Source organism: Porites lutea, chromosome 1, assembly GCF_958299795.1.
Source record: "Porites lutea chromosome 1, jaPorLute2.1, whole genome shotgun sequence".
NCBI classification, from domain to species: Eukaryota; Metazoa; Cnidaria; class Anthozoa; order Scleractinia; family Poritidae; genus Porites; species Porites lutea.
In genome coordinates this window covers 43916126-43939041 of record NC_133201.1, presented here as the reverse complement: position 1 = coordinate 43939041, position 22916 = coordinate 43916126, and the positions used below count along the sequence as shown (strand labels likewise).

Genomic DNA, 22916 nt, shown 5'->3' with positions numbered 1-22916 from the left:
GTTTAGACTAACAGCTGAGACTACTAGGTTTATGAGGTCCAAAGCCCTTAGGAGCATTTTTTCTAATTAAGTCATTGGTGGAGGTGTATAATATCAGTTTCAATATGTCACGAGACGGCTGCACAGCCACTTGAAAGGTTTGGCATTTGACGAGAACGGACTGAGTACTCTCCTTCATGACCAATTAATAGTACGGCTGTATTGAAGTGTTGTGTTAGAGCATTTCTGAAAGCAGATTCAAACGCTTCTTTCCCCAAGTTTTCTCGACTGCACTTCCTTTTGTGGCAACCACCAACCCATCCCTGTACGACTGACATAAGCACTGGCCAATAGTAACGTGAAAACGGGAATGTGATATGCCATTACATACATACATATCCTTTATTTAAACACGATAAGGTTTAAAGCTCAAGGCTTGTGGGGTTGTGCTCCATTTGGGCACTATGGTCTCGCGCTTCGTACCTGAACAGCAATGATTTGGAATTAATGAAGAGAAATAAACCGATTGCTGTACAGTCTAGTCTTGTATGATGTACCAATATCTAAGTTGGTCTTACGTCGTCATGTGTTGTACTTACGATCACTGCCTTGAAAAGGTTATTTAACCGATCTGTAGTCAGGAACTTCTTCATACTGACACCTTTTTCTAAAAGAAGATCTACAAATTCCACACGATTGTTGATTAAAGCGTCCTCCATCTTATCTTCCAAGGTCTCTATCTGTTGGATAAGCCAGCACAAAACAAATGATCAAGATAAACTAAAATGCAACCTTAATTTAACTAAGAGATCGATATGATTAAACTATGTTCCATCAAAACTGGAGGTCACTTGTATTCCACACGCTGAAAGACTGGGCTTCCATTTAAGTGAATTAGCCTGAAGATGGATCTTTAGCATTTAACAATTTGTCCGGCTATCGGAGCAAGTATTTGTCAAAACAAACTTGTCGAGTGCCAGATAAATAACAGCCCACTATTGGAGACGTCATGGAGAGTACATTGCATTCGCGAAATTTTGCTCTTGAAGCAGCAAAAATAATTTTGTATATATGTTTTTTTTTTGTTTGGGCTATCAACGTAGGAGGAAATATATCACTGCGCTAAATTTTCCCAGCCGCCCTGTTAACTTAACTGTCGTAACTGGATAAGCTAAGGAACGGCCTGCCAAGCCGAGGTCGCAGGTTGCGGTTCAAACCTCAAATAATAACAATGAAAAACATCTTTTTGCCTTATGATTATTCAAAACCAAAAAAAAAAAAAGATGCTGATGATTTAGTTTGCAAAATTCTTTCAAAAACAAAAGATTGGCTCTAGAACCCTCGTTACTTTGAACTGAAAGGTTTGATGAAAAATGATATTAGTTTATATAAGGTTCCACGTTTCTGAAACGCTGCCATTGTGATGTTCCAGATGTAACTAATCTTGCTCAAATTCCGGAGGGACTTCAGACACCTTTCGACGAAAAAAAAAAATGGTATGGATATCAGTTCACTGATAAAACGAGTGGTAAGAGCCCATCTTTATGTTTGGCATTGCCAAAACAAGACCTAAACTAAATCTTACGCGGAAGAACGTATATTGCCAATTTGTAATTGTTCTAGGTCATTTTAAATCCCTTGCCTATTTATTTACAGACCGAAAGTGACCTAATTTGTTTTACAACGTAGGTGCATAAATGCCAAGAGCTTTGAATTACTCTCCGCTTCACTACAGGTGTACCGCAAACCTGCACTCTGTGCCCCTTGACAAGGAAAACTGTAGATTGCACTGTTGCTCTGAAAGCGGCGTGGTTCTTATCTATAGGAAGAGCGCTAGCGGCCACCATTCTTTGGTTTAATTTGGACTGTAGAGCTTACCCTGAAAGACGGTTATTGAAGTCTATTAAAAGTTTTCCGCTATTTTCTTACATTTGTACAGGTGTTTGTAACTTTTCTTTATTTGCTCCGCTTGAAAGTTACTGTCACCACCAAGAGAAATGTTCCGTCTCTTCCTGGGAATCAGCTAAAGAGGGATTAATTTTACTTCTCGATACTCAGATTGGACTCGTGACAAAACTAACCTTCATCAGCATTTCGCAGCTCTGATTAAAATTCAGTTCTGACTGACCGAAATTTTGAGCAAAAAGTACTCTATTTTGCCGTAAGATTAACTTGCATTTCGTGTTTTGATTTTCAAGGAGACAAGTCTAACGCTTAATTCCTTCGGTCCTTGTAAACTACAAAATAGACTTTAATTACCGAGCTTACATTTGTATCTAAGCCTCCCACTGTGCTTATCGGTTCTCTATCAAGCATAATTACTGAGCGCTCACCTGGTCAAGTACAAAAATGTAATGCAACAACTGTCAACTTGCACGATTACACCCATACCTTCCACTTTCGGCCTTTAGTAAAGATCTCAGTTCTAGCAATATCAGCTCGGTTCCACGTCAAGGCCAAATCAAGCTGGTATGAAGGCAAAGTAATTTGCGCTGCAAATACAAACGTGCGTATTATAGCTTCATCTATTTTTTTCTTTCAACACTGAAATAACTGTAGGACAGAGAATTAATTTTTTCAGGGGTTCTTTTATTACGTTATCTAGCTAATGACCACGAAGAAAATGATAGGGCAAACGTCTCACTTATGTCCAGGATTGAACTCTGCTACGAAATTTACAAAATTAACGACTTTTCGCTGGCGATAAGCGGCACTGCGGATTTTATAACTTGTTCCCCTTTGTTATGTATTTAAATAACAACACATCAGTCTACACTTCATCAGAATACATTGCATCTAAGATGATTATAGACAACAGCATTTGATGCCATTGGTATCACAGTATCTTTGAAAATGGAATAGCCTGCCTACTGCCATACACTGTAAATAACTGCTTAAAAAAGTGCTTTCAAACCTTTCAAAATAGCTTTTAAAATCGACTTGTCGATGTCGATACCATCGTCGTCCATATGGCATATTGTGATCTGTAGGAAGGACGTTGAACAGCTAATTAAACAAGTGGGACTGACAAAATTCTTCTTTTTATACTTTCTCTCAAATGTTAACTTTCTCTGAAAAAGCTTAATAACTGTAACACTAATCTGGGCTGGGATACCCAGCACAAATCATTACATTTATATGAGATGCACAAAAAGGGCAGAACAAAAATTAAATTACTCGTTTTCTAAACTTACATACTGACTTTTCCTCACACATTCAAGTACATTGGAGTAACTCTCAAACCATTCCCCTTCAGGGAAGGCTTTTTTAATTCTCAATTCAAGTATTTCGTGCTCTGCAACCTGACGAAAGTGCTTCATATCAAACCTGTCAACATAGCAAAACCATGTAAAGTGTTAAAATGTGTTTTGCCTTTTTGCAAGAGCTTTTAGATGATTCCTCCATGATTGCCACCAAATCTTTAGTGGCAAGATTTCAAGGTATATCCAAGCTTAAGAAAAATTTTGATAACACAAAAATTTGGTTTGAGTAAATGTACAGTCCAACAGTGACCGGTTAACGCAACTGCCATACCTTCTAGACATAAAAAGAAAAACATTATGAGAACGAATACGAACCCTTCATGTTCAATATACAGTGAGTAAGCATAAGCTAAAATATCAGCCGCTCTGCCGCTACCATCCGCAATGACGACAGGCACGGCAGGAGTGCTTGTAACTGACTCTAACACTGTACGAATAGTGTTCGGACCTCCCTCAAGGACAACCAATACCACAGGAATACCATTTGGCCTGTCGTTCTGAGAATTTTCATCTAAATAGTTGTATCCTGCAGTTTTAAAAAGAGAAAGGACGTAGTTATTCTTCTAAAAAGGGAAAATAAAAAGAAAGAAAGTGGTAATGGTAGTAGTAGTAGTCGCTAACTTCAGGCCTTCCCCCCTTCCTTCTGCAAAATTCGCGTATCAGTGGGGCAGCACTTCCAAATGCAGCTCCATCTTCTTAGTTATCCATCAGCAACGTAGAAGTTTACAACAATGTATTCACAATCCCTATAATATGAGAGGAAGCAAACCATCTCGGCAGCTGGCAACAAGTGACGTGGGTCTTTGCAGCATACACGAATTCTTGACAAACGTTTGAAAGAGGGATTGAGTCTCGTTCTCATTGAGAGGGCGAAAGTTAGAAACAATAACCCCAAAATGAATCTCAAACTCATGTACGCGGTAGAAGCTCCCAATTGCTTTCATGGGCTTGTGAGAGAACACTATAATATTGAACTAAAGGAAAACGACCACCAGGCATTATAAAAAACCTATCCAAACGACTGTTTCGGGGTGACGTTCCACTTCGACTAGGTTAAAGACTATTAGAAAAAAACTGAACCTTTTAGATAATTACTTTTGGAAATCTCTTTATTTGCCAAGAACTTTTGAAACCTTGCACGGAATGCGATCTCTCCACCGTATTTTCCTTCAGTGCCATCGTCCACAAGCAAGAAGTGTGAATGATTGTTGTCGATACACGATCCCTGGATCTCTAAGCTTGACGTCATGTGATATGTAACAAGATCCTGTGTCTAAAAAGATAATGAGTGTACTGTCAACTCTCTGTTGACCCACCACCTTTGTTTCAGGAGAAAGTGTTCGCTGACGGGAGATGGTCATTTGCCAGAAAAAGCAAGAAAACACGCCACAAACGAAATGAATCCACTAATTAAAATTGTTATATAGCTGGAAATTTTTTCCCAACAGCGCGCGCCAAAAATCTACTGTTACCCGCCAAAAATCTATGACGTCAGTGGGTAACAGTGCACTGTTACCCGCGATTGTCAACCGTTGTTAAAGCAAGGATTTCCTGCTGTATAACAAATCACTTAAAGACTTGTCCCTTGGGAAACAGTTAATTTTGTTAACCTCGAGTCTCGATGTTTCCCGAGGCGGATACTGGGGAAACAAATTAACTGTTTCTCTCGGACCAGTCATTAAGAGTTTATTATCTACTGCTTTATAAACTGAGCAGCCACTCTTTATTAACTACTTGAATTTGAGGAAATGTATCAAGCCCTCTTAGGAGAAACATATAAATCGGGCATAACATAACAGTTGCTTATTTATTATTGGCTTGAATCTGCGAGTTTTGTTCTTGTAGGAGTTCACTAATTTTGATAAACAACGCCACACTAATTTCTACTATAATTACAATTACAATTTTATATATCTAAGTGAAAAACAGGATTCCGTCCAGAAAACAGGGAACCGTTTACTTATGAAATTTGGGGAGTAGAAAGTTTTTAAGGTAATCCCCTTGAAATTGTTCTACTATCAACCTTTTTTTGAAACTTGGCATAATCAACATTCATGACATGAACAGTAAAAAAATGCCATAAAAATATGGAGTCACCTCGCTTGTTTACGCGTCAGCAGGCTCTTAAACTGGGTTATTTTTACCGGTTGCGCGTTAAAAACTCGAATCACCTTCATACAGAATTAAGTCTTTGTTGCTTGAAACACGAAATTTTATCTTGAAAATAAAGCTTCTCTTATTCAAATAAACGGGATTGCCTGATTTAAGCCGTTTTTTATTGCCTAGCTGTAGAGATATTGCACTTTTTCGGGAAAGTTCCGTGGTTAGCTTGAACTCCTCGCCTTGGCCCAAATACACCAAGTACGGAACCATTTTCCCAAAAAAGTCATGTTCTACAATCAAACTTTTTTTGTTTTTCGAATATTTTCTTTATTAGACTGTACTTAGCAAATAACTGAAAAGAAAGTCGGGGGGTCACGGTGCTTGTTTCCTCACAAACTACCGTGAAAGGCGGACATGGTTTAGACATCGCAGTCAGGATATAGAATTTGCGCGGCGGGGACTGGGACGAGATACAAAATAGCGCCCATCGTGTTCGAAGTATGCACTCGATATCAAGCTTGTTTTCGATTCTTTTTATGAGTTAGATATCGCCAACACAGAAAGATTGCAACAAATACCAAGGAATGAGGTAAATCAAGATTTGATGAGATTTTGGGGGTTATGAATTTTTATTTTGGACTATATTGTAGCGCTGGTGTTCTGTGTTCCAGTGAACTAGGGTCCGTTTTGTTTTTTCTTTTTCGCAATAATCCTGAAGAAAAGACAATTGATTCCTATTCTTCATATGTTCTCTTGTTTGGTTTGTCTATACAGCAAAATGTGAATTCAGCAGCAAACTTCGTCAAAGACGCGTGGTTCTGGTGCTACCGGTGGTTCTTATTTGCTCGACAAATATATTAGTCTCTCCACTCTCGGAGTTTGAACAACATATGTACAGTAGCAACCCTACGCCAGACACTGTCTAGTTAATGCAGTTGGAGAGCCGTATAGCTGCTCCACAGGCTTCACAGCCCCCATCCAAAGCCTCAGCCAGGATATTTATACTTTAATTCCACAACTCGACGGCCGCGAAGTGAAAAGCCACTGCAGACTTCGGGATCACGCACATTTTTTTGATTTTCTTGTTTTTCGATAGCAGACCAGGAAGCTGTCAGCCGATCTGCAGCATTATTATTGCGAATAGAAGTTTAAGCTCTGCAAATGCGGTTCCTGTTTGTTCTTTTTGCGCTAGCGGGAAGAACCGCCGCCATGTTGGAAGTTGCAATATTACACGCAGTAGTGTGTGCCCAGTGCCAAACAAGGGAATTACCTTAAACGGTATTTGACTGCGAGAGAATGAGGTTATTTGCAAAGTGGTCGCCTACTGATAGTCGTATGCAGTATTCTTGTCAACCATGTGGATAGTTTCGCGGCAAGAGCGTCTGATTGGCCATTTTGAAGTGGGGACTTGAGCCCTTATGGTTGGTTTTCTCCCGAATTGCATTGTGGGACTGTTTTTAGGAAGCTATCCACTTTTATTTGGGAGTTAAGATGTGACGGCTGCCACGGCAACGAGAACGTCAAAACGCAATGGGTTTAACAACAACTCTGCAATTGCCAACTCGATTGCAAGGCACTCTTTTTCTTGTGTAATTCCTTGAACCAAACGCTACCGGCTGACCGGTTTATGGAAGAGCTGGGCCTAATCCTCTTTCACTGGCACTACACTGGAAGATGACATCTTCATTGCAATTAGTACTTGAGTATACACCGAATGCAAATATGGCGGATCTCTCGTTCGGCCTGGGCCTAGTTGCCCGAAAACGAGGCTAGTGAGGCCTCGGTAGTTCTGTTTTGACTGCGCGTCTTAGCGATTCAGTCGATCAATATGGTTTCCTTCGAGTTGTTAAGTGCTTAAGAGCCATCAAAGAGGAGATTTAACTCCAGCAGAGACGAAAGTTGATTATCTTCGCTTTGCCAAGGTTCTTTTCGAAGAAAGAAACGGATTCAAGCGATTCGGCGCGGCGAATGGAGGCACTTTACTATCACGGAGTTAAAAGAACGAAAGTGTGCTCGCTTCACTTAAGAGAAGACTCACGAAACTACTAGAATGGGTGAATAACTGAAAGATTCATGGTTCTGTTTCAAGTTTGCTTTGTCCGTTCTCTTACCAAGGAAAGGTAAAATATCCTCGAGAACGAGTGAATCCGCCGTCGCGACTTACCTAACTTTAGGCGTTCTCAGGGACACAACGACAGACAACAAGGCCGAATGTTTTCACAGTCTTCACGATCCTGTGCTCAAGAGTTTGAGCAGTGCCATAAAAGGAGCAATTTTTGGAAAATCGCTGTTAGTTTACCTCGAAACCATTCGACAAGTTGCTAAGATAGATCACGCGCAGGGTCAAATACAATGCTCGAATACTTGCACGCTCTTTCTCTACCAGAACCTTTTTCCTTCTTCATACTTTCTTAATTGGCAACGGTTCCTTAGTTAGTTTTTTCAGTGCACCTTGGTCAAGGACTAATCTTGAAATATGTCGCTTTCTTCTGGTTCTTACATAGTTTCACAGGCCACGCTTGTAGGATTAACAGGCGATTGTTATTGTTGTTGTTATATTTTAATGCAGCTGTTTTCAGCGTGAAATCTAAAAGATCTTACAGTCCACAGCAGATGCTCCCGTTTTCGACAATGTTTACCTTTTGTTGAATAAATAACAGACCATGCAAACATCTTGGAACAGCACCATCTCTTGTGAAAATTATTTCTTCAAATACTTTCGTGAGTCCTCTCATTTAAACAGGATCTAAAGCAAGTGAAGCGAGCACACTTTCGCTGTAAAGTGCTTCCCATCGCCGCGCCGAATCGCATGAATTTTTAACTTTCTTTGTGAAAAGATCTCGGGAAAGTAAGGGCTATTCCACCTAGAGAAAAATCTTCTTTTTGGTGGCCCTCAGGCATGCAACAACTCAAAGCAAACGATATCGATCGACTCAATCGCTAAGACGCGCAGTCAAAACAAAACTCTTGAGGCCTCACTAGCCTCGCTTTCGCGCAACTAGACCCGGGCCGGCCGAGAGGTCCGCCATATTTGCATTCGGTGTATGGAGTGGTTGACTACAAGCCTCTTTTAAAGCAAAATTAAATTTTCTGGAAAGCTGCTTTATGCCACTAAGACCATGTAAACTTGTCGTTTTAAGTTATTAAGTCTTAGAGGCTGTGCTATACTTATGCAATTCTAGGAAACTATGAGAGTTAATTGATGAAACCAAGGAGAATTAGGGCTTCCTGCTTGCACTTTGGCTGGGGCATTTCCTCTACAACTTTCACGTTATCAGGATCTGGTTTTAGGACTGCCTGCTCTTCCTTTTCGCCAAATCCCATAACTATGATGTTGTCTCTGAACTTTTCTCTTGTAGATTACTTTCTAAATTATTCTGGAGCAAAGCTTCCAAAGGGCATGCGGAGAAAATGGAAATCCAAAACTTTGTTAATTTGCTGATGGCTTCGTAAAGACTGATTTGGTAAAAGCCATCGTTCTCGTTTTGCGTTCTGAAAATTCTGTCTTTGGACAGTTTACAATAGGTAACAGTTCCTCAAGTGTAGGAATTAAGTATTTAGGACGCTGAATTACCTTGTTCAGTTCTTGAGGGTCTAAGCATATTCGGATTTTAACGGGCTTGGTTGCCACTACCACATTGCTGATCCATTCTATACTTTTGGGTTTCTTTCTAGATCTGTGAGCTTTGCTTTCATTCATTCTTTAGGGCTACGTCTAGAGCTTTGCCGTGCTAGAACTGTTAAGAGATCAAGTACAAAGCTGAACCTGAACCGATATGTCCAAGACCTTTGAAGACATCGCCAATAATCTTTCAGCCGTATACTTTAAACTGTCAAGAGAGTTGTTTTGTCATACAAGACAAGAACTTTAGCCTGAGATGGTAACTTGAGAAGTTTGAACTTTTGAAAGGTTTCTGCAGACAGTAAAGTCTTATTTGTTTCGCTAGAGACTTGAAACTTGGGAAAATGCGAACTTCCACTATGTGAGACTTGCAGAAGGACTTCGTCAACAGGCTTCAGGCAGCCGTGAAATAACTTAAACTAGGTTTTGCCTTTTTCCATGAGAGGGTTGCCTTCTTGCTTGATAATCGATAAGTCTCTATTTAAGACTGCGCGTCTGTTCAGTAATAGATCACAGATGACGTCAAAATGTAGTAAAAACAAAGTGGCACACGAGCCGCAGGCGAGTGTGTAACTCAGGGGCGGATCCAGGGGGAGGTTGCAGGGGGTGCGCACCCCCCCTGGGATGACCTGCGGCCGCTCTCTAATTAACACTGTGCAGTCGCTTGACAGACATAGAAAATCTGCTCTATCGTTTGATATGTATTCCCAGCAGTTCACATTATGTTATTTCCTAGTCAAAAGCCCTCTTCTTCGTATTCGCTTTTAAAATTTTTTACGTCATCAGTCAGTTAGTGGTGCACCCCCTCCTAAGAAAAATCCTGGATCCGCCCCTGTAACTGATGTTTTTACCGCATTTTTACCTCCTCTGTGATCTATTACTGAACAGACCAATGGCAACATGGAATCTATTTGTTTTATACAACGATCAGAAAAGAAAATAGACCGATACACATACCTGCCTCGTACCGCTTGACTGTTCGAGGATTTGTGCTAGTTTAGGCCTTTTTTAAGTCCCAAGCGCTACTTTTCGTCCCTGCTTCTTCTTTTTTCCTTTATCTTACTTGTATACAGTTTCTTCGAGAAGTTCAGTTTTCAACTTCTTTTCTTGCTCAAAGCAGAACAATGGCGAAAACATTTTGCAAAACAGCGAATCCCTTGTAGCGATGACACATGATGGCAACTGTTGTGAAGATTTCTTGTAGTTTTGGGGATTCTTAAGTACTCAAGAGCGCCTTTTGTCCCCGTTTCTCCATTTGTCTTCTTTGTAAATAGCTCCTGCTCATCTTTTTTCGAGGCTTTTGACTTGCTTTAATCCTAAATAATCTTACAAACATTTTCAAAACCGCGCCCCCATGTTGAACAAAACAAACAAAACAAGTTTCCCGTGATGTCATCTTAGACTATGTATCTGTACTCTGATAGATCATAGGCAACGACCAATAACAGCGCGCGTAGCATGGACATCATTATATGAAGTTGAGTACATTACAGGTCGCACCTGTGTCGAAAAGCTGACATTGAAACATGACAAACATGGTTTCCAGCTTATTGTGTTCACAAAAGAAGCTGAGCCTGCAAACAATCGATAACCACAGGACTCTACATACGAAGTGAGAGTCTGAGAAACTGAGCTATCGTGGCTTTCTCGTAAGTGTTTAACGCGGGTACCTCATCTTTCCTCTTGGCCATACACACGCTTGAAAATGATGCCATTTATGACCGTATTTTCGGTTGAATAGCGAGATTCGTTTCGTTTGTGTTGGGTACCACAATTTTTGTACCTCTCATTGCCAGTCGTCTTAATTCTGGTAGGGAAACGTTTCTCTCCTTGTTTGTTTTTGCTGCCATTTGGCTGCTTCTTGGAACCCTTGGCTTTGACATAGCTGCCAACTGACTCTCGTTTGCTTTGCCCATAAAGTTAAAGACATACCGTTCCCAAGAAAAGGTTGCGTTAAAGTTTGAAATAATTTTCCAACGCGGTCATGCATGCTTGCACTTTAGCTTAGACTAGCTAGCTTCAATTTATGTTTTTACTATCCCACTTGTTCCTTTTATTACCATTATTTATTTATTTACCTATTTTTCTTTTCCTTTCACAGGGCCTCTCAGAATCTCACTAATGTAAAGTGTGTTTCCTATTTAAAGATTTGTTGTCATTCCACGTTCAAGAGACAGGCGAAAATAATATCTGCCTCGTGTGCGCTACTAAGTGACTTTCAAAATGCTTCTTACCTTTTTAATCAACTCAGACCTGTGCTCCACAATGCCCCATGGAGCGATTCCGATCAAGTGCACCTGAGACGTTTTATCTGTGAGCATTGCCCCTCGTGACATTACAGTATGACCCTTTACTGCTTTTCCTACGTGTTTCATTACGCCAGTGTTTGTTCCCCCTGTTATAATCCATGCACCAGTGGTCTTGGCTGCCTGTGCAAAAAATTTTGAAGAGAGGTTAACAGTTTAAGAAGTTATTATGGATGCAGCCTTTCTACGCTTATTTTTCGTTGCTTCGGGTACGTGTGTTCGAAGTCACGAACTTTTTCAAAACCTTCAATTCGTTTTTTCTAACATTAAACAAGAGACTATCAGGGGGTACTCTTTCATGGTGTCTTGTGATGATAAAGGCAAACTAATCCTTTCAGGTGCTAAGGAAAGGGAACTTGGGTAGTCATGGAGTGAATCACGTGTATAATGGCCTGCTGTCGATAAGTTTCGAAAAGCGTCATAATCTATCCGGGCTCTGCACATGAAAGATTTTCAGAGTATTCCCTAAATAATCTTGAACTTGTTCAATTTTTATAGCATCGTTTTAAAGGCTAAAATCTCATTAGGCTGAGGACAAAGGCACCAAGGCTCCATGCACTTTAAAAGGCTCGGGATGTTCACATGATTTTAAAGGAGCTGTGTCACGAAGTTCAGCCAAATTAGGAAATTACAAAACGCCCGTTAAATTAAGAGAAACATAAAAATAACTGCTTAAAACTTTAAAGGACGGTTAAAATAACATAACAGAAACAACAGATGTCACGGATGGGCAAAACTGAAGAAGATTGAAACGGATTGAAATTAGGGTTTTTGAAAACTGTTCAGCCTAACAGTGTTTCAAAGTTGATCCCTGCTGCTTGCAACTTCAAAAATAATGTTCAGGAGACATATCTGTTTGTCTCGGATCTCTGATTTTGTCATATACCTGTAATTTCTTTACTTTCTTTAATTTCCATAGCGATTGAGGGCGAGTAATTGGCAAAATTAAACAAAATGAACTCGACTGCCGTGACACAGCCCCTTTAATAATGATGTTTTTCAGTTTCATCTAGAACCTCTTTGCGCTACAGTCGAACCTCCATGTGCGACCACCTCTCGCGACGTAAGTGCCCACCTCCCATAAGCGACCATCTATTCAAAACACCGAAGTTTCCGCTGCGTGAAAGCTCTCTAGTTAGAACTTTCATAAGCGATCACCTCCTATAAGCCACTTCGACCACTTTTTGGCCTGACGGTCTTATAGTTTTCCATTGTTTTTCACCTCTTGTAAGCGACCACTTGGTGAATGTCGCGGCGTTTTTTTGTCCACTGTATGTACTACGCCACCCAGGGTACACGAAGAACTTTCTGTGACAACTTTGAAAAGTAAATTGTTTGCAATAAATTCTCTGCCTTTTTCATAAGAGACCAAGAAATCCTCTTATTTTGAATAGTTGCTCGGGGAGGTTTAGCCTGTTCCAGGCTCCGAGGTAGTTGGGTCCAAGAAATTGAGAAAGCGCAAACACAAAAATAAAACGGGAGGAAAGTTGGGAGAAGAAGGTCGTCTCCCTTCCTCTCACTCCATTTCTTTTTTCCGCTACCGCTCCCTTTTCCCAGATCACGCGCTCACAATTTCGCTTGCCTTTTACTTACGCTTCATCCCCACTAACGGAGAGCCTGGAAAAGGCTAGGGGAGGTTCGAGTATATTAAATTAATTCAGAGAAGATCATCACAGTAAAATACGCAACTTATGCAGTTGCGAGAAGAAACGGTGAAAAAGTTCAGGCTTGCCGGGGTTGGAACCCGGAATGCGTTACCGGTGCAGCACTCTAACCAATTAAGCTAGCAAATCAACTAGGAGCTGGTTATATGATAAAAATATTAAGTTTCCCATAATTCAACTGCCTGGTAAAGAAATATATGAAGAGAAGAGTACTTAAGGTCAAGAGAGAATGAGTTAGATCATTCTCTGTTGCTAAGGTCAAGCCTGAATTTAATTATGCTCTCTTTTCGCCACTACACTATTGATAAGTTGCATATTTGCTGTGACGATCTCTGCATTCATTTCTTCACCCCGCAGTTTAGCAGTTCAATTTCATAAAATTCATATATTAATCAATTTTGTATTAACTTAGACTGTAGTTCTAAGTTTTGAGTCTGCGGATAAAATCTTATGGTGTGACCATTCAAATTAAACCTCTTCAGCAGTACTTTCACATGGTACTATTTATTTAGTATGTAGTTCTAACTTTTGAGTCTGTGGATGAAATCCTAAGGTGCTACCATCCAAATGAAACCTCTTCAGCAGTACTTTCACATGGTACTATTTATTTAGTATGTAGTTCTAACTTTTGAGTCTGTGGATGAAATCCTATGGTGCTACCATCCAAATGAAACCTCTTCAGCAGTACTTTCACATGGTCCTATTTATTTAGTATGAAGTTCTAACTTTTGACTGTGTAAATGAAATCCTATGGGGTGACCATTCAAATGCAAAGTTCATCTTTAGCAGTACTTTCACATGGTGCTATTCACTTAGTATGTAGCTCTAACTTTTTAGTCTTCGGACCAGATCCTGTGCAGTGACCATTCAAATGATACTTCTCCAGTAGTACTTATACACAGTACTATTTATCCAGTATATATTTGTAGCTATAATTTTGGACTCTGGTACTATTTGTTCAGGACGTTAAGTTATAACTTTGAATCTTAAGATGTAATGCTATGGCTCATTATGTCTTATTCAAAAGAAATCCTCTTAAGTGATCCTTTTCCATTTATTTCTTTTTCTAATATTTTAGAGGTCAATTTGTGGTAGTTTAGAAAAGAAACCTCTTCTCCTTCTTCTTATTTTTTCTCTTTTTTTACTTCGGGCACTCTTCGGACTGATATCTTTAACAATTATTTCTTGAGCCCGAATGGGCTCTGAGTCAATATCCCATGAGGCTGAAGGCCGAATGGACTATTGACTCAGAGGCCATGGGGGCGAGAGGAATAATTGTTTTAGTAAAATCCAATTAATTGGTCAAAATATCGAGACAAAACAACTTAAAGCAAGACTTTAATCCTTTTTTGCCGCCAAAAATCCGGCCCTTTTCGCTACTAGTAGGCTATAACATATAGCCCAGTAGTAGCTCAACCAATCAGAACGCAGCATTGATAATAGACCACTTGCTGGATTTTACTAATTAAGGATATGTTTACACTATACTGGAAAGCTTTTGGTGGCACCAGGTAAAGCTATCCGCCATAGTGTAAACATTGTCTTACTTTCAGACTTGAATAGCAGTTTGAATCTAAACACTATTTTATCATGACATTTCCAGCAATGATTATGTGTATTGATGATTTACTTTACACAATTAAGCACCTTCAACAATCCCTGTCGAAACAAATCCTTTAATTTTGGATGCATGACAAAGTTTTTTGCTCCACCAGTAACAGAGATGACAAGTTTGGGTAATTCTAACTTCCATTCCTTTTGTAAAAGGTGCAGAACATCGTCAGGATCAGTGTCATCAGAAATACGAATGAACTACCGAAAAAAAACAAAACCATGATAAGAACTAGCGAACTTAAGATTTCATCAATCTGAAGCGAGTTTGTTGAAGCTTTACAGGGTTACATTTGCAGTCACTAAAGCATATCGGATAGTCCTCAAAAACAGTCACCCGGGAACCTGGTTAATGCAGACGGCCAAGGGGACATACCATGGTGTCGTCCATATTTATCGGGTTCAACGGTAAAACGTCACGGACAAATCTTGTATTGACGTAAATACTAAAGCAGACAAAGAGGAAGAAGTGTAGGAATAATGACTTCAACAAAAAAGCTAAGGAAGTGAAACGTCTTTAGTGAGGCCGAAACTCTATTAGAGGGCTTCAGTACCAGGGTTAAAGACTGTATTAATCCATGAAAGTCATAAAAAAATTCTTAAATGTGGGTGTTCGTATCAAGGGGGCTGTCCGTAGGGCGGGGTCCCTCTCTTTAATAGGGAGCTTCAGCAAAGATGTTTTTGAGCGACACACGTCAACCGGAAGTGAGGTCCTCTCCCTTTTTACATGCCCTGACACTACCAAATTTGTATTGCTAAGTTTCTTTTCTCTTATAAAGAGGATTTACCCGAGAGTTTCAACCAAACCACTACACAATGATACAAAAAGTCCACTTCCGGTTGACGTCCGTAGCTCGGCCAAAATGTTGATGCTTAAGCTCCCCAGTCTCTGTCGAGCCCAAACCCTAAAGTGTACAACTTATCCTCCATTTTACTACGGTAGGGTTTGTAGAAATAAAAACAGCCTCCATAATTATATTTGCCTTGTGTTAGCGTGATAGACATGGAATTAAGTCTAAGCTTACCTTAGCTCTACTTGCTTGTCCAGCTCCTGTAAATTCAAGTTCGCCGAAAGCATCTGTCGGTCCATCTATTAATGTGTGCTCGGATACTTTCCATTCAATGGCGCTAGTTTCCTGATTGATTGTTAGAACAACCATGAAATACATCAGAACTAATACTGTACACCCGAAAAATTGCAAAAATTGAACTCGTGGCCCTCTCTCCTCCGTATAGTCCTGTTTGTGTCGCGGCGGCTGGGGAGAGGGAAAAAGAAAGCGCGTAAGGGACGATGGGAAGGGGAAAGAGAGATCTCTTAGCCCCCCACCCCACGCGCGGGGAACCGCTGCGGAGAAGAGAGTCTGGTAGCCTCATATAAGCGACATTTAACTCAGTTCTACTTGCCTGTCCAGGTTCTGTTAATTCATGTTCTCTATTCCTTTGTCCATCTGTTGTTTCGTTACCATGGGAGGCCTTTGAACGACCACAACCGCAACTAAAAATGTAAAAAAATGATCATCGTTAAATCATGATGTCATAAGAAACGCAAATTTTTGCTGATTATGTTTCAGTTTCTTCTAGCCTGCTTAACTTGTTTTTAACATTTAGAAGTCAAATGTTTCACCTATTCTCTTTCAGTATATTTACGGACATGAATATTGGTCATAATACTATGGTACCATTCAAATGAAATCTTTTGAGAAGTAATTCCACAATGTACTATAATTTATTTAGTACACACGGTTCTAACTTTTGAGTCTCAGTTATTCAAACCAAACCTTTTCAGCACTACTTTCACATCGTACCGTGTATAATTAATAGTTCTTTTTATTTGGTATGTAGCTTTTTAATCCCGGTGGAAAAAATACTATGGCATGCGGACCATTTATATCAATCATTGCATAATATCAATTGTTTTTCTGAATTTGGCTATTCCTAAGAGTTATTCCTAATTCAGAGTAATCCACTGATACATAAATGAGGCAGCCCATGAAAGTCTGCTTTCTTGGTCGATTTGTTGTTCTTTGGCAGCAAGGCTTTTAAATTTTAGCCGCAGCGAACTGACTCATGTGTAATTCTTGTAAACAACTATAGAATCTACAAAGTATGGTTTTTTATCATTAATTACTCACCGGTCTGGCTTTTTTTTACAAGGAATATAACGACTGCACCTTTTCTTCTTAAAGGTTTCGTATACCCATGGTGAAGATTCGGCCTGTTTTAGGGATAAATGTCCAGTGTGTGAGCAGAAGCATGACGTTTGGATATCGATACAGCTTTAGCTTTAGTCCCTTCATGTAAATAAGGGCAACACTGAACTAAACTAAGAAAATCATTGTAGTCCTGTTTTCTTGTATAAAACAGTTTATTGAAGAGTTAAGTGAGTCAAAAGTTTACTTTATTTGAGCTTCACCCTTTGTAGATGGGATTACTTCGTACGACTTGCGACGCAAGCTCCTTGAAGCGCTGTGATTCTGTGATGCATGGCTAAATGACAACATTTACTGACTAGCCAAGGCAAACTTTTCTGCCTCTGAAACTAAGTTCATTAAAAAAAGAAAGAATTATGAAGAGAAGCAGTAACCAAAAAAGGATTCCTTTTATCGTTACAGGCCCACAGTACTATCAGGGTTTGGAAGAGGTGGTTTGGATCACGAATCACGAGTTAAATTTCCGTACATTCACGAGTCACGTTACCTTTTCACGAATCACGTGATTAAGGGACGAACTGATCAAGTCCATCATCGATTCTTTGTGGTTTTCTGGACTATTATAGGCAATAGTTGGTCTTAATGACCTCGTGATGGGAAGGAAACAAAAAGTATGTTGATCAAACTGGCGATTCTCTGCTTTTTGTTTTACCACTACAAAGTTGACTGGCAATGAATTTTATTGCTATAAAATCGAAGCTTTACAATTTTTTTACTTTTACATGGTTTAACTTCGAACCCTCGTCACGACACTTACATCTCAATTTATCGGTAGAAATCTCGACTCACAGACTACAATATTAGAGGATCACGCGTCTCAGTGAATATATTATTCACGAATCACGACGGTATTTCATGAGTTTTCCCGATTCACGCTCTGTTTAACGGGCAGTTCACGGATCACGCGAAACCCCTTCCAGACCATGCACTCTCTACTCAAACAGTGAAATTTAACGTCCGATGGATCAGAGAAGGAAGTTTTGAATGAACGACCTGTCTTATATTGTAAGCAATCATTACGTATAGGAATTATGGTTCGTTAGACTTCCGTTCAACTAATCATGAAGGAAAATTATTTTGTCTTAATGTACTAGGAGTTGCTGAACACTTGCCTGCAGTGCAGGGTGAAGGGAGCAATTAAACTAGAAACCCATGTGATGACAGGAGGTGATGATAAGTATTTCTCAAAATACACCTTCCCAAACCATGTATGTTGCTTTTTTGTCTTTATAAGAGTTATAATTAAATGAGAACAAAGTCTCATAACTATAAATTTTGAATACATTCTGGAATAATATTTTCTTCATAATAACTCGGTATTTGACTTAGTATATACACCGGGAAAATGAACACAGGTAGCCCAAGTTCGACATTGGACGTTTATTTATTAAAACAATTCAGTTTTGAAAGATTCTATACATACAGAATTAATCCTTTCTTCCTAACAGAACACTTCTTTGGATTAAAATGAAGACTTGGAATCTCTTGATAGAAAGATTTAAAATTTACCTAAACTCTTCCGGACTGTGAGAGCTCTCTTCAAACTCTTTTGAATGGCAGACTCTCATACAAGAAAAAGAACCCACAAAATTTGTCCACATATATCACTGATCACTGTACCCCTGTAATTTGGCTACTTGCTTAACTTTTAATTAACCTGACGAGAGTTGTTTGTTTGTGGTTTTACTTGACTTCCCGTCACTCGAGGACACGGTTTCAGGATCCAATCTGATTGTCGGTCATTTAATGTTAACGGATTTTAGACAGAGTTTAACAAAACCGCGTTCTAAGACATTTTCATTTTGTCCAGCGCTTTTATCTATTAGTAACCTCCCGCATTTATCGTGAACAGTTTCATGAAAACATATGGAGTAGACTAGTCTCCCTCGCAGCCGTTTTTAGTATCGTCACGCAACGCTCCTCCCCAGGAGCGTTGCGTGACGATACTAAAAACGGCTGCGAGGGAGACTAGGAGTAGACCAGAAAGGCACTTATTTTCTTAAACTGACCCACTAAGAAACAAATTTCGTTCAAAAAACTGATCCTCAGTGTCGAGTTGGCTCGCAGGGCTTTTATTCCCGATAATGAGTTTCACTACGACTAAAGTGACTCTTCTTCGGAAGTTTTAATCGACTTTTGATGTATAAAACAACTGACAAATAAAAGGAATCATGGTCCATTTAGCAATGGTAACAGCAGCCACAAAAAACTGAAGCATAAAGGACAAAATCCCTTGATTCGAATCGTAGCATAAGCTTGTTCAGTCCGAGGAAAAAAGTAACCCCAGACCAGATAACCGAAATTGGCGCGATGTAAGCGTTGAAAAATGAAGGAGTTAACAAAAATTATTTCCGGACTGTTTAAGAGTGAGCAAAGGTGCCGTTCGCTTTAAAAGCCGCTTTTCAAAATGTCGCTTCGACCCAAGCGACTCTGCTGGCAGGGTACAACTGGTACTGACAAGCATTAGAAAAAGCTGATTTTCTTAGCACAAGGACACCCATAATTTAGCACTTCACTGATGTTCTCAGAATCTGTTAGTCAGTGGTTAAACATTAACAAATGGCGATAAAAGCAGGTATGAAGTGGGAAAACTATTTTTAATCTATATGCAACGTTTTCATAACACTGCATTACCTCTAATGGAATGTTGAAGCCTACTATCATTCGGCGCTTCTGATATACCTTTGTTCAATACAAACAATGTGCAAACGCCACAAAATGCAAAGGTCTTTGGATGATAAAAGGAACAATAAACGTGCTTAATTGAATCTTGTTGTTGCCTCTTTAAACAGTTGTATAAGTAATGACAGGTCGCCTGTCTTGAAGACTGTGTTCATAGATATATTTCTGGCAAAGTGCACAATATCATAATTAATACTTTCTTACAGCTAGATGTTGCATGCAGATATATGTCAATTGCTTATTTCTCTTTGTTTTGGCTGAACAGGTAGATCGGTACTGTCGGTTTTACTGCTTTGTTGGTATTAAGTTCAATACAAGAGACTATAAAGGGGACTGAGAGGGCATCCCCCATATACACCCTATTCCATAGGTAATTCGTCTCGAGTTATTTTTAGAATCGGGATAAAGTTACCTCGCGTGAGGCGTGGATGTTTCGTGGAGGTTTCGCATGACCAAACGCCGTGCAAAACATGTCGGGCGAGAGGCAATGAAAGCGTAAAAAGATCGAGAGCATTCCTGAATATTGAAGCGAAATGAGTCGGCGCTCACCTGAGAAAAACGAATCGCTGGACTCTTTGACAACCCGTGAAATCAGTTTAACTCGAAGTTGTCGTAACCTCAGTGCTTTCATAAAATGAGAAATTTCGCCGGTCTATTGAAACCGGTCGTTTGTACAATTTAGGGAGTTTAAGATCCAACGACGCGGACGACAACTAGAACGTCAAAAAACAATAGGTTTAATTAGCAAAACAACAACTTCGCACGTGCAACACACTTTTTTGTTCATTTCTTTCCCGTTTTTGCACGACTACGACGTGAAAATGCCTAATTTCGCGTTTTATGGAGGACGTGAATAAGCAACGACGAAATTTTATTTCTCTTTCTGAGCTTGAATATGGTCCCTTGAAATTCAGCTTTAGGAGGGTTCGCCTACAATTGACAAAGTAAGTGGGTAGGAATAATAGTTATAAAGACTGAAAAAAATAAACATCACACCAGAAATTGCTCTCTTCAAACTGTAAATTATAAATGATCCTGAGAGAATATTCAGTGTGTTAAGGATTTCCCTGCTCTACTGTTAGCTCTATACAAGAGAGGAAGGGCGATTCTTTTTTAATTTCGGTTTCGCTGACACAGCTTTCGCAGAAATCTCGCTGTAGTCGTTTTCGTCGACGAAAGGAATAGCAAAATCGCTCTCCGCGTCTTCCCCCATTTTGTTCTGCGTCATTTCGTGAAGGACGCGTGGCTCTCAGCGTGGGTCATCCACGCGGAACACTTTCGCGCTATGTGATTGGCTGTTGTCTAATCCCCCATGAGATCTGTGGAGTTAAAAATAACTCGAGACGAATTACCTATGGAATAGGGTGTATATGGGGGATGCCCTCTCTGTCCCCTTTATAGTCTCTTGGTTCAATATCATTCACTGACAAATGCTGCTCATCCTTGAGAAGAGAGAAAAAGACGTTATGTATAGTGAAATACACATCTCAATAAGCTGGTAATTTTTTTACCCAGTGCTTTAAAAATAGTTTCATCAATAGACTCTATTTTAAATACAAAGTAGCAATTTAATGAAAAAATGTTTTTTTTAATGTTAATATTACAAATAATTAAGAGCTAAACACTGGAAACGTCATTTTACTGATAAATACCGCAAGGAGGGGTCATATAGACAGCCATGGGCGTCGAGTCAAAGTCGCTAAAAAAACTTATAGTGGCTGGCGGTTCCATCTAAGTTGATATCTCCTAACATTCAGCGCAACAACGTTATTCAAAAAATCATTGAAGCACTGAGCATTTGCTTCTTTGACAGTAAAAAAAACAAGGTTTTTAGTTTTACCTCAGTTACCTCCTTCGTAGAATGTGAAATTCGGATGTACTCCTTCGCGTGTCTCGATTGTTGCCATGACTGGATGTCACCATTTAAATTTAACAATTCAAACGTTTGTGTCGCTTAAAGTACATTTAAACGTCCGATTGGAAATTGGAAAGTCGGTCATAGAAAGCATCCCTTCCCCTTAACGATAGACGGTAACTGGGGTGATAGAAGGCAGCTGACGGGTTTTATTAGTTGGCCTTTTATTTACAACCCGGAAAAGTTATGGAAACCAAGGAAGTTTTACCTTGATGTAAATTATATACGTACGGGAAACATGGTTCAATGGAGTACAGTGACAATACCTATTGCGGTTAACGGCGAATTAAAGCATTAGATTCTTCAAAACAAACCTTTTCTTTTGCATCTTGAGTTATTAGCCAACTACATTTATGTGCTGGTTATGATTGAATTTAGGATATTAATTTATACTTTTAACTGGCGATTCGCCCAAGTTGTGATAAGTATGAGTATTGTTGAATAATATTAGGGAACCCCTTTTCCAACTTCTACTGAGGCGTGTACTGTATTTGAATGAGAATAATAAATATTTTAGAATGGTGGCATTCCCGGTTCCAGACAGGCTATTTTTCGGGTGCTGATACATATCGCCAAAAATAACCTCTCCTCCATTTGTAGTTTACCTTTACCTTTATTTTCCGCGGAATTTATTGACCGCTAGAGCAAGGGAGTAAGAAAAATTAAACAACGTCTGTGTGGGGACGGAGTTAGAGTTATTTCTATAGAATTGTGCCTTGGAGTTAGAGTTACGCTTCCAAAATCCTGAATTCAAGATTTTGAAAGCCAAAATCTTGAATTCAAGATTTTGGAAGCCCAGGCTAATATCATGGCCCATGAGAAAATGGAGACAAAACGTTTGCGGTCAGCCAAAATGACAAGCATTAAGAACACGAATCCCTTTTTAGCTTTTTAATTTATGCGAAAAGTATGGCCTCCCAGGCAGCCCCAGGAACGCGTGACGAACCCCTAAGAACGTCTGCGTGTAAGGCTATGCGAAAAGTAGCATTATATAGCTTGTTTCCAAGACTTCCAAGGGAACAAACTCTACATAAATACCCCAATCACACCTTTTAACGGCTGATATGTAACTGTTGCAAAATGAAAGAGTTAAACAGTGTTTCCGACTTTTTGAGAGTAAGCTAGCGAAGTTGCCGTTCACTTAAAAAGCTTCTTTACAAAAGTAGCAACTGCTGCTGGCATGGATTCTTACAAGGACACTATTGAGCATTCGGCTTATGTTCTAATTTGCAGATCAGTGGGTAACGACTTATTAGCAAGCTAAGACAGCACCGCAAGTGTGCCGCCTTAGAGAAAGATTGTGCCGGAAGACTGTTGCAGTACGTCGCAAAATGCAGAAAGCTATGTTTTCATCCATTTTTCGTGGTTTGTTTAAACACGGTAAATCGACAGTTTAAAAAGGTAAAGCGAAGTAAAATGGATAAAAAGATTACACATACCTATTGTAACTGGTTTACGTGACTGCCTTTTGGCCGGGAGACCGATAATAAGACAGCTAACCGGTTTATATCCCTTTTGAATTGACTGCTCGAGGTTATTCTACGTATATTTTACGGTAACT

At 39.6% G+C, this 22916-nt stretch overlaps 1 protein-coding gene across 1 annotated transcript in view; it reads right to left on the bottom strand.

Moving 5' to 3' along the window:
• LOC140930264 (transient receptor potential cation channel subfamily M member 3-like) overlaps positions 1-17290 on the bottom strand; it is an 18801-nt gene extending 1511 nt beyond the window's left edge. Inside the window, exons 1-10 of the mRNA XM_073379944.1 lie at positions 17246-17290; positions 16681-16763; positions 15953-16043; positions 15574-15684; positions 14585-14749; positions 11202-11396; positions 4338-4515; positions 3514-3768; positions 2371-2471; positions 579-719 (exon numbers count right to left, since the gene is read on the bottom strand). Of these exons, the coding sequence (XP_073236045.1) occupies positions 579-719; positions 2371-2471; positions 3514-3768; positions 4338-4515; positions 11202-11396; positions 14585-14749; positions 15574-15684; positions 15953-16043; positions 16681-16763; positions 17246-17290 (1365 nt within the window). The remainder of the gene's footprint in view (positions 1-578; positions 720-2370; positions 2472-3513; positions 3769-4337; positions 4516-11201; positions 11397-14584; positions 14750-15573; positions 15685-15952; positions 16044-16680; positions 16764-17245) is intronic.
• Between the last annotated feature and the right edge of the window lie 5626 nt (positions 17291-22916).